This window comes from Desmodus rotundus, chromosome 3 (genome assembly GCF_022682495.2).
Source record: "Desmodus rotundus isolate HL8 chromosome 3, HLdesRot8A.1, whole genome shotgun sequence".
NCBI lineage: Eukaryota > Metazoa > Chordata > Mammalia > Chiroptera > Phyllostomidae > Desmodus > Desmodus rotundus.
Window position 1 is genome coordinate 149,319,313 of NC_071389.1, and position 12,414 is coordinate 149,331,726.

Genomic DNA, 12,414 nt, shown 5'->3' on the forward strand with positions numbered 1-12,414 from the left:
TCCTTCCTTCTACTTGCTCTGGGCTGTCTTTGTTCTTGTAGATGTAGGGTTAGATTGTATATTTGAAATGTTTCTGTCATTTTAGTTAAGCTTGTGTCACTATGAACTTCCCTCTCAGGACTAACTTTCCTGTGTCCCATAAGTTAATGACTTTGTGTGTTCATTTTCATTTGTTTCCAAATTCTTTTTGATTTCTTACTTAATCTCTTATTAACCCATTCATTGTTCAATAGCATGCTATTTAATCTCCATGAATTTGAGTGTTTTTGAATGTTTTCCTGAGGTTAGTTTCTAGTTTCAGGCACTTAGGGTATGAGAAAATGCCTGATGTGATTTCAATTTTCTTAAATTTTTTGAGGCTTGTTTTGTATCCTATGATGTGGTCTATCTTTGAAAATGTTTCATGTGCATTGGAAAAGAATGTGTATTTTGCTTCTTTGGGATGAAAATTTCTATATATATCTGTTAAGACCATTTGATCTAGGGCATTGGTCAATGCCACAATCTATCCATTTTTGACAGTGGGGTGTTAAAATCCCACTGTATAAGTGTGTTGTTATCTACATATTTTTGAAGTCCTCCAAGATTTTGCTTATGTATTTAGGGACTCCTATGTTCAGTGCACATATGTTTACAATGGTTATGTCTTCTTGATGGAATTTTCCCTTGAGTATTATGAGTGTACTTCAGTGTCTCTTTTTTAAAAAAAAATTTTTTTATTGTTCTTCAATTACAGTTGTATGTCTTTTCTCCCCATCCCTCCACCCCACCCCAGCTGAACCCACCTCCCTCCCTCACCTTCAGTGTCTCTTTTTATGGCTTTTGTTTTGAAGTCTATTTTGTCTGATATAAGTACTGCACCCCAGCCCCCTTTTTTTTCTTCCTGTGCATTTGCTGGGTTTATTTTTTCCCAACCCTTCACTTTCAGTCTGTGTAGGTCCGCTTTCTGAGGTGGGTCTCTTCTAGGAAGTATATGTGTGGGTCATTTTTCATGTCAATTCACCTACCCTATGTGTTTTGATTGGAGCATTTAATCCATTAACATTTAAGGTTATTATTGATAGATACTTACTCATTTTCCCCATTTGTACGTGTGTTCCCCTTTCTCTCGCTCTTTTCCTACCTCTTCATACAGCAGTCCCTTTAGTATCTCCTGCAATGCTTGTTTCGGGGAGGAGTATTCTTTTAGCCTTCTTTTGTCTGGGAAACTCCTTATTTCACCATCCATTGCAATTGAGAGACTTGATGGGTAGAGTAGTCTTGGTTGCCCACCTTTGCTTTTCATTAGTTGGAATATTTCTTGCCATGCTCACCTGGCTTGCAGTGTTTCTGTTGAGAAATCAGCTGCTAGTCTTATTGTAACAGGGTGCAGCTGGGGCCCTCCCAAAAGAAGGATTTGTAATGGGGTCTAGAACTCAGAGTGTCCAGGCAATATTAAAAATATAGGATGTCCTCACCCTGTAAGTCTGAACTGGGTGATGGGACACATGGAGTAGGGCCATTGAGTTATTTAGCATATCAATAGTTTTGCAAATAACCTCTAGAATAGTCACTTAACATATCTATAAATTTTGACTGGTTTCATGGATATGTTAAATGGCTGTGGCCGAGCTTTGAGCCAGGGAGATGGGAGTGACTTCCATCCAGGATGTAACTGGGAGGCAACTCCCCCTGGCTTTTGCACCTGCTTGAGAGCTTGTAGATGGTTGGCTCCATGCCACAGGGCCATGCCTGTCCGGACTTACTATGGCAGCCCAGAAAAGCTGGAAAAAAAATGTGGGAGTGCTGACAGGTGTAGCCGATTGTGGGAAATGGGGATGCAGAGGAAGATTGGTGCCAGAACTTAAACCCAGGTGCAGCAGGCTTGTAGGTTGGAACCAGTAAGCTTTGATGCTCCATTTGCCACGGAGCTTAGGAAGCTGGAAAGCATGATGTAGCAGCGATGACGAACTCTCTGTTAGTAGTTTAGAAGAATGCAGGAGAGACATTGTGGGAGGAAAGAGGTAAAAGGACTCTTGCTGGTGGGCCATGAGAAGCTGCCCCACAGGTTTGGATTAAGAACTGGAGATCTCAGCAACACAGCTGATGGTGCTGGGAACTGCGGGAGGCCTGCTAGCTGAGCAGGGATTACTGCGAAGAACCAGGAGGTAGCTGAGCCACGGACTTCTTTGTTTTCTTGAGATAAGGTACCCCTGACTGGGCAAAGTGTGGGATGGAAGTACTGTGTGTGTTTTGGGGTGTTTTCAGGGACTTTGGGATTTTAACAAAGATATTAAGTCATTACTCTAAGTCTGTATAACTTTTGCATTAATAGTTCCTTTCCTTTCCACCAATCTCTGGCATTGAGAGGTATAATTACCTGGCAGTTGTGAAGGCTAACCTAGTACAGGGGGACTCCAGGAGAAGGGGGATCCATTTGGTAATAGTCTATCATCTCTCCCATGGGTCCGTTCTGTAACATTATCAGAGCTCCTTTGTATGTTACCTTTTGTTTCTCCTTTGGTACTTTGTCTTTAAAACTTGGCATTTTAATTATAGTGTGTCTTGCAGTAGCCCTCTCTGGGTTCATCTTGACCGAGAACCTCTATGCTTCCTGAACTTGTATGTTTTTTCCCCTCTGCAAGATCAGAAAGTTTTCTGTCATTATTTTTTCATACAGGCTCTCTATCCCTTCCTCCCTTTCTTCTCCTTCTAGTATTCCCATGATTCGAATGTTGTTGCATTTCATGTTGTCTTGAAGTTCCTTTAAGCTATATTCATATTTTTAAAATCTTTTTTCATGCAGTTGCTCTACCTGGGTATTTCTTTCTACCTTGTCTTCCAGCTTACGTATTCAGTCCTCTGCTTCATCCAGCCTGCTTGTAATTCCTTCTAGTGTGTTTTTTATGTCAGAAACTGTGTTCTTCATTTTTTCCTGGTTCTCATTTATAGTTTCTATTTCCTTTTTCATAATGCTGTAGTTCTTACTCAGTTTCTTGTAGTTGTCAGTGAGTTCCTTGAGAATCCTTATAACCATTCTTTTGAATTTCATATCTGAGAGTTTACCTGCCTCCATTTTGTTTAGCTCTTTTAGTGGGGAGTCTTCCATTCCTTTCAATTGCAGGTTCTTCCTTTGTCTCCCCATTTTAGATGACTCTTTTTCTTTGTTTCCGTTACTCCTGATCTTGGCTTTGCTTGCTGTCTTTGTAGGGTAACCTTCTATGGTAGGAGTTCTGTGGGACTCAGTGATGTGGTCTCTTTTAACTCCTTACCTGGACTCCCTAGGGTTGCCCTTTCTTCCCTTTGTGCAGGGTCTCTTGTTGTGCAGGAAGGTGAAGTGTGTATACCTACACCTCCATCCTGTCAAGGAGTCCCATGTAGTGATAATTTTTGATATTTTATTGACTACCAGACACTGATTCTACACTTAAATTATCTCATTTTCCCCCAAACAAAAATCCCTTTACGGTATGTATTTTTATTATTCATATAAAGAATTGGACACAGAAAGAAGTTAGTTCTGTACCTTATCTTCACCACATCTGTATTTGTGAGCAATTATGTCTTTATTGATTTCCTTAGATGAAATGGTAGTGAATACCTAGCTCATGAAGGATTGCATTTCATTTGAAACTTCTGTTAGATATGTTTCTTTTCCATTATGTCTTTTCTCAGAAACCTAGGTGCTGACTTCCCTGTCTGTCTTCCTTGATCACTCTTTCAGTCATCTTTCTCCCTTTATTTTTTATTCCTAGTCCCTAATAGCTTTCTATCTTTATCTACGTCTCCTAATAACTTACTTTTACTTTAATTTATTTATACCTCTTACACTTCTATCCACAAGCGAATAGGACTTCTGCATTTAAATATTGTATCTAATCATGTCCAAGGAATTATGGGGTTGAACAGTGACTAGGTTTCAAGGCAAGGAAATACATAGTTCTACTACCAGGTTTTACTCTCTACAGAGAATACAGGAAGAAATTCAGGTACAAGTAATATTTTGCCATAACATGTTCAAAATCCAAAAATAAAATTTATCAAATCAGAGTGGTTAAAGGATCCAGATATTTTTAGACTTCTCTGAAAAATATGCAAACTTGTCACAATATTATTGACTCTATGCCCCTTCACCTTTTCCACTCATCCTCCACCCCTGCCTCTCTCATAAACATCCCCTTTGGTCTCTGTTTCTGTGAATGTGCTTCTATTTTGTTTTGTTTGTTCAGTTGTTTTGTTTTTTAAATTCTACACTTTAGTGAAACCATGCAGTATTTGTCCTTCTGTGACTTATTTCACTTAGCATAATACCCTCTGGTTCCATATCTGTTGTTGCAAATGGCAACATTTCATTTTTTGTGTGGCTCAGTAATATCCCATTACACACACAAACACATGGTCTTTATCCATTCATCTATCAATGGACACCTAGGTTGCTTTTACATATTTATTGGCTATTGTAAATAATGGTGCAATCCACATAGAGGGTGCATATATCTTCTCAAATTAGTGTTTTTGTTTTCTTTGGATAAATACCCAGAACTGAGGTTCCATGGTTACATGGCAGATCTATGTTTAGTTTTTTGAGGAATCTCCATACTGTTTTCCATGGTGGCTGCACCAATTGTCAATCCCACCAACAGTGCACAAGGTTCCCTTTTCTCTACATCCTCACCAACACACTCTTTCTTGACTTTTTGATAATAGCCACTCTGACTATTGGAGGTGGTATCTCATTAGGTTTTCAATTTACATTTCCCTGATGATTAGTTGTGTTCAGCATCTTTTCATAAGTCTATTGGTCATTTTTCTTGTTCTCAGAGTTTATTTTTAGCAAGGAATGTTACCTAGAGCTCAGGATCTGGATGCTTTGTTGGCTCTTCACTATTCTGTTGTCATTCTTTGGAACTTTCATAGGACACAGAAAGGAAATACATTTACAGAAATAATAGCTTCACACTGACATTTCTTATTCCAGTCCATCAGCATAGAATTTTTCTACTGTTCTTATGCCACATTTGTATCTCTTTTCCTCTATGGTGAGAAACCTAGCTCCAACCATCTGCTTTCCAATTACTCCATTCTACAAAACATACATACTACAGTTTCTGAATTGTTATACTTCTATTATTTTATTAAAATTTAAATAAAGTTCAAAAATTTTTCAGTGTCTGTCTACTGATGGCCAGTTGTCAAAATACTATCTTGGAAAATTATTAGTATCAATTCATTATTCTTCCCAGCCCATGGTTATTGATTTATTTCACAATTATGTTCACTTGTATAGGGTTTCCCCCATGCTTGCTCTTTTAATTTTGTCTTGGGCATATGTGAAACAATAAGAATATTTTAAAAGTTAGAACTATTCAAATAGGTATATTCAAAATGTATCACTTATATTTTTACTACATTAATCATTCTGCCTTCATGACCCAGTGCATGTTTCAGTGATAGAAACTTTATATTATACTTAAATATTTCTATGATCAGTCCTCTCATATTGGCTTGTTTCCTAAGATTTCTTAATTACTACTGCATGTGTGATTTTCCAGATAAAGTTTAGGATTGATTTACAGAATTAGTGCTCTTCCACTTGGGTCAAATGATCAAGAAATTCTAATGTTATTCAAAGTGTCAGTGACAAATAGGGATGCTGTATGGCACTTCTGGTTTGCCACAACTGGAGGATTTACAACATAGTGTGTGCTTACGGAGCAATGTATTGCAGATGCACATTTTCCTTTGGAAGATCACTTCCTGGCTTACTAGTGTGACCTGGTAGAGACTATAGGTCAAACCATAGGATGCCATCAGTTGACAATTAGATTTGAGCTTGCTATAATTGGAGTGAGTGCAATTGGACTCTGAGTTATAATGCTGGTCATTCACAGCAACAATCTATCATCAAAGGGAGAGATATACTTAGGAGATCAGAGTTGAGCAGGTTGAGAAGGCACAAGTAAGGCTTATGAACAGATGACTCAGACTTCTTTAAAACAAATTTCTCCTGTATTTACATTCTCTTCCTCTGTCCACATGTATGGCCTTGTTGGGAGTACCTATCGTAGGTAACCAAGAAACAAAATTATGTACTGAGTCACAGATGTTCTGTACAATATGTTAGCCTCCACTCAAAAGCAAATGACTGATAAATAAAATATGTGATGTAAGCAAAATTTTTAAAAAACTGCTGGTGCATAGCTGCATCAACATTAGTCAATGTAGATGTTACTGAAAAAAAGTGTACTGCATTAAAAGAGGAATTCTTGTTTTTCATAATGATAACAAAAGTTATGTTCCAGAGAAGAAATGACAGTTTCAAATTTTGTCTGTATAAAAACACAGTGTTAAGATTTAAAAAAACCCAAACAATTGATATAACTACAAAGAAACCACCCCATATTTGTATAAGGATATTTACATAGCTCAGTAATAACACAAACAGTAAAAGTACAAATTTAAATCATGTGATTAACAAACTTGACCTAGTTAACTTATATAGAACACTGCACTCAACTGTCATTATACATAATTCTCAAATGGTCAAGAAATGATTACAAAAGTGACAACTATATTCTAGGCCATAAGGTGAGATTCAACTAATTTAGAAGGATTTAATGTAAAGAAAGTATGACACTATAACAGGATTTTCTGGATAATTTATGCTTCACCTATTTACAGCACTACATTGAAGCCAATACTGCTCAGTGGCCCCTCCCTCTGGAGGAAAGAAGAGTAGAACATGTGTACAACATTTGGGCTTTCCAGGGGCTGTCCAAGCACTGGTGTCTGCCAGGGTGACCAACCTGCAACCCGTGGTCCACATGCAGTCCATCATGGCTGTGAATGAAGCCCAACAAAAAATCATAAATTTACTTACAACATTGTGAGATCTTTTAGTGACTACATGTTGCAATGTATTTAATGTGTGGCCCAAGACAGATCTTCTCCTTCCAGTGTGGCACAGAGATGCCAAAGGGTGGGACACCCCTGGGTGATCTTGAGCCCTGATGGGAACTAACATACTGTTAATGCCTGAAAGCTGCTGAGGACCAAAGGAGCTGGGTGGGATCCTGGTGTTTACTTTTTTCCTAAATGAAACTCCACATATAAATTCACTTTTAAACATCATTATTGTTTAAGAAGTTGTGTTATAGTATACCTGAAATTAACATTACCAACATAAAATCTATACCAACTATACATAAAAAAAACATTAAATTAAAAAATTTGACATGTTCAGAAGAATGAGAGTCAGAAAGACAGAAGAAAAGTAACTTAAATTAATTATATAAAAGAAGTATATAAAATATATAAAAACAAACAGAAAAAAAAGACAATAAACCAGAATGACAGGGAGTTTACTGTGATTTGAAGAAGCTACTGAAATTTCATGCTTATATTTTTCCTTTTCCTGCAATGTGTCTCTAATTCATTATGCCACATTATTTAATTTGCTTGTGAGAAAGAGTCTTCCTCACCATGTTCATGAAGGCCTTCTTGACTTGCTGATTCCTTAAGCTGTAAATAAAGGGGTTCAGCATGGGTGCTACTGAGGTGTTCAGCACAGCAACTCCTTTGCTCAAGGACTCCCTATCATTCGCTGAAGGTTTAATATACATAAAAATGCAGCTGCCATAAGAGATGGAGATGACAATCATGTGAGATGAACACGTAGAAAAGGCCTTTGTCCTCTGGCTACTAGAAGGAATTCTTAAAATCGTTCTGATGATATAGAGATAGGACAGAAATATCAACGCCAACGTGAACATCAGAGTAAACACAGCACAGGAGAAACCAAGTGTCTCTAGAAATTTTGTTTCTGAACAAGAAAGTTGCAGCAGGGGGAAATAATCACAGGTAAAATGGTCAATAATATTTGATTTGCAGTAATCGAGGTTCAAGACCAACATGAGTCCAGGGAATACAATTAAGAATGAAACTAGCCAGGAAGAGAAGACAAGGAGTATACAGATTCTTCGATTCATGATGGTCGTGTAATGCAGAGGTTTGCAGATGGCAATATAGCGATCATAGGACATGGCAGCCAGAAGGTAAAATTCAGTGACTCCCAAAAGAATGAAAAAAAAAAACTGAGCAATGCAATCATTAAAGGAAATGGTTTTATCCCCTGAAATAATGGTGCCCAAGAACTTAGGTATACTGACAGTTGTGAATGAAACCTCTAATAAGGAGAAATTTCTGAGGAAGAAATACATAGGGGACTGGAGATGGGGATCCAGCAGGGTAAGGGTTATGATGGTCAGGTTTCCAGTGATGCTGAGCATGTAGGTGAAGAGCAGAAAGACAAAAATCACCACCTGAAGCTTTGGGTCATCTGACAGTCCCAGGAGGATGAATTCTGTTACTTCTGTATGGTTTCTCATTCTTCGGTTGCTTTTTTGTTTTCCTCCTGCCAGATCTATAAGAGAAAATACAAGGAACACATCATGAATTGTGGATGAAGAACTATCCATGTGTGGAATCAGAATTTGGCTGAAATAGTATGTTATTTTACCAGCAGGGGAAATTTAAAGGGAACCTATAACAGCAACGGACCTTTGATTTCTTCTCTTTCATATACAGATATCAGTATGGTGGTAACTAGGGAAGGAAGGGAATTGGAAGGGGTAGTATAGGAGCTTAAATATATGGTGACAGAGGATGGTTTGACTTTGGGTGTTGGACACACAATGCAAGGTACAGATTCATGTATCAGGGGAATGTACACTTGAAACCTATATAATCTTATTACTCAATGTCAGCTCCCTATAAATTTAATTCATAAAAAAGTAACTTTCTTGGCTTGAATGACACAAAGAGTCCTCAGGAAGACCCATCAAGTGTTAGGAAGGATTATTTTAACTGGATGCTGTTTCCGTGTGTCTACAATTCTTTTAGGTGACTACTTTCCTGGTGAAGTCTGCGTAATTTATATTTCATCATTTCAGTAATGTTGGCCAAATTCAATTCCCACAATTCATGCTAGTGTTCATAAAAATAGAGACAAAGTGCATATCATCAATCAAATTTAATAATAATTTTAGAAATAGTAACATATCTGCAGGGGTTTATGATGAATATTAACTAATAACCTCACACTTTTAATTCATTAGCTAGCCATCTACAATTTCAACAAGAAAAAAAGTAAATTAATAAGAAATTATGCAATCAGTGTTATTAGTTTATTATTTATGGCACTCTAAGGTAATTTATTATTATAGAAAGTATATGGATTAGGCAGTTAGAGAAATCTGGATTAAAATACAAATGGGCTGCTCAATGGATTTGTGACTTTAGATGAATTAATTTCTTGACGGTTTGTTTTCTCTGTTCAAAATGAAGTGATTATAATGAATAACCCTGTAATAAACTTAGGAGTGCATATATCTTTATGAGTACATAGTTTCAAATTTTCTGGGTAGATATTAAGAAGAGGGATTGTTGGGCCATATGACAGTTCTATTTGTAATGCTTTGAGAAACTTCCATACTGTTTTCTATAGTGGCTGCACCAATTTACATCCCTACCAGCAACTGAAATTTATATAATTTTATCAACCAACGTTACACCATGTTTAATTTTTATAAAAAATGATGTTAAAATTTCAAGGGTGTTTTTCTTAATTATATTTTTTCCACTACTGTTTAAGCCCCTTACTTCCTCCTTCACCTCCAACCAGCCTCCGTCCTCCCCACAATCACCACATTGCTGTCCGTGTCCATAAGCTATTTCTCTTTTTTCTTTTTTGCTCAATAATTTAAACAATATTAAACAATACAAATCAGGTGGCACTTAGTATGCTTTGTATAGAGTTTTTTTTATTACTTTAGTTTTCTTTTAGTTGGAGTTAATTCCCAACTTTGGGAAAGATATTTATAGTAATTGTGATTTAGCAAAAGCACTTTTTATCTTAGTGAAATGCTAAGGACTTTTATATATTCTCTCAGTTAGCCCTTACAACACACCCATGAAACTATTTTTATTCCCAGATAAAGAATTGAGACTCAGAGAGGTATGTACCTTTGATATATTCATATAACTGGTAAAAGTCAAATATAATCATAGACTACCTGAAATTAAAATCTGTTCTCTTACATAAAGTACTTCATAGTCTATATTCAATTAGAAACACTTAGACACAGAGATCATAATTTCCTGCCTTTATTTAATAGAGAATGACTAAATTGATATAATAAAACAAAATATGCTTAGCTCTTTTTACACTTTCTAATATATACAGCTAAAAATTTAACTTCAAATATATCTTATTTAACTTAAAGTTGTCTAATCAACAAAACAAGCAAGCAAGCAAAATATAACCAGAGACATTGAAATAAAGAACAAACTGTCAGTAACCAGAGGGGAGGGGGAGGGTGATAACAGGGGAAAGAGGGGGAAGGGTCATCAAGGAACTTGTATAAAGGACACATGGAGGGTGGGAAGTGGGGGTGGGTTGGGCAAGGGAGAGTGATGGAGGAAAATGGAAACAACTGTACTTGAACAACAATAGAAAAAAGTTGAGCTAGTAAGTGATGAATCAATGGTAACATTTGGGAGACTTTCATTGTCTCCTTCTTTAGAAAACATTTAGTTATTGATATGAGAGAGAGAGAGAGAGACAGAGAGAGACAGAGAGAGAGAGACATTGATTTGTTATTCTACTTATTTATGCATTCATTGGTTGCTTGATGAATGTGCCTGGACCAGAGATTGAACCTGTAACCCTGGTGTATGAGAATGACACTCTAACCAACTGAGCTACCTGGCCAGGGCTTCTCACTTATGTGTTGAAAGCCACAGATATACACATGCATATATATAGAAGTAGCTATAATATCCTTATGACTGACATTTTTCTCAAAATTATTTCATTATACTTTTATTACCCTTATTTATTTCCCTTACTCTCCTCTCCCCCACAATCACCATACTGTTGACAAGTTATACTTTAATAATCATATTTTGGTTTTGGTCTATTGACCTTAATCTTTAAATGACATACTCTAGTTTCTTAGTAGATAGAAATTATTTTCTTTGAATTATTTATAAATCAAAGAAAATGGAATATTGATTTTTGCATAGGAAATATTTAGGATACTTGTGGAGGAATCTGGTTATTTTTTAGCCAAGAGCAGTGAGGAGGGCATTGTCACCATCACTTACGTGGAAGCAGAAAGGGCTGTGCAGGCCAGCTCCAGAGACATTCCCAGATTCATGATCTCAGGTCACAGCCATTCTTAGGAGAATGGGAAAATTCCACTGTGTGTTTCAAACCACTTACAAAAGTAACATTGTTTCTTTTTATTTTTTTAACCTATACAGGTTCTTCAACCAAAAATGAGGGTCCTTTGTTTTCATTTTGTTTTTGTAGGTAGCTATAATACTGGGCAATTTTTGGTTCTGGTTGAACTAAGACAGTAAAAAAGACATGTAGTTATAAGATTTCCATTAAAAGATGGTTCATTTTTAATAATGGATCATTAGGTACACTATTGACTATATAACTTGAGTATATGATGGTTGTAGCCCGGATATGACAACTCAGGATTTTAAGCTGTCTCCATAGTCAAAGGATTTGCTTTTAGTTAACTTGTAATAAATGTAAAAGCTCACATTAATGTATGCTTGTATTTCCTTCTAAGAGCTCAAAGGAATTTTTTGGTGAGTAAAATACTGTTATTAATTTATTTATTTTAATTTAAAATGTATATTTTACTGTTTATGCTATTACAGTTGTCCTAATTTGCCCTAGTGTCTTCCTTATGCCCAACTTACCTCTGATTTTCAGAAAGGCTCACTAACAGTCAGAATATCTGGAATATGAAAAACAGCAGCAGCTACCATTGTATTCCAGAGAGCCCGACATTCCTGAAAATATTTCCTCTCATTTGACAAATTTGCTTTCCATTGCCAATGTTTTTGTATTAAATTTCCCACTTTATCCTGAGGGAATATATTTCTTTGACATAGAGAGTGAGAAAGGAACAAATACATAAAAGAGAAAAAATATCAAATGTTTTAAAACTCTCTGGTGTGTTTTCTATACAGACTTCACTCGCATAAGCTACTTCCTGTTTTATCTAGTCTCTCTGACCCTGGCTCAAGGGGACTAATTCAGTCAGAACAGGAATACACACAATACACTAAGGAATATAAAGGATAATACACACTAGTATTGAAATTTGAAAAGGAATCTTGGGGGTCAGTGTCCAGGGAAACAGAAAAACTTGCAACAAGCAAACCAGAATACTAAATGTGAAGTTTGTTTTTCTGTACATTTCTTTTCAGACAAAGATTAGCAACCTAATATCTTACTTTCCAATATAAATTTCTACCTAATACTCTATGTCATTTTAAAAATCTGATAATCTATCACATTGCACTAAGTACATTTATTAACTCTATTATTTTTAATCTGGCTTCTAATAAAAA

General features: G+C 36.3%; 1 protein-coding gene across 2 annotated transcripts; it reads right to left on the reverse strand.

Annotated features, from left to right (window-relative positions):
- Window positions 1-7,424: 7,424 nt before the first annotated feature.
- Window positions 7,425-11,942, reverse strand: LOC128780478 (olfactory receptor 6C1). Of its 2 annotated transcripts, XM_053920677.1 has the most exons (3): window positions 11,758-11,942; window positions 11,146-11,391; window positions 7,425-8,401 (listed from the first exon to the last, which is right to left on the reverse strand). In XM_053920677.1, exon 3 carries the CDS (start codon window positions 8,364-8,366, stop codon window positions 7,425-7,427), a length of 942 nt encoding a protein of 313 aa, XP_053776652.1. In that variant the 5' UTR covers window positions 8,367-8,401; window positions 11,146-11,391; window positions 11,758-11,942. The 2 variants fall into 2 exon arrangements, with proteins under 2 accessions (XP_053776652.1, XP_053776653.1); XM_053920678.1 differs by lacking the exon at window positions 11,146-11,391.
- Between the last annotated feature and the right edge of the window lie 472 nt (window positions 11,943-12,414).

Bases quoted from the DNA above. Each gene is read 5' to 3' on its own strand.
- LOC128780478 (XM_053920678.1), bottom strand. From the start codon at position 8,366: ATGAGAAACCATACAGAAGTAACAGAATTCATCCTCCTGGGACTGTCA.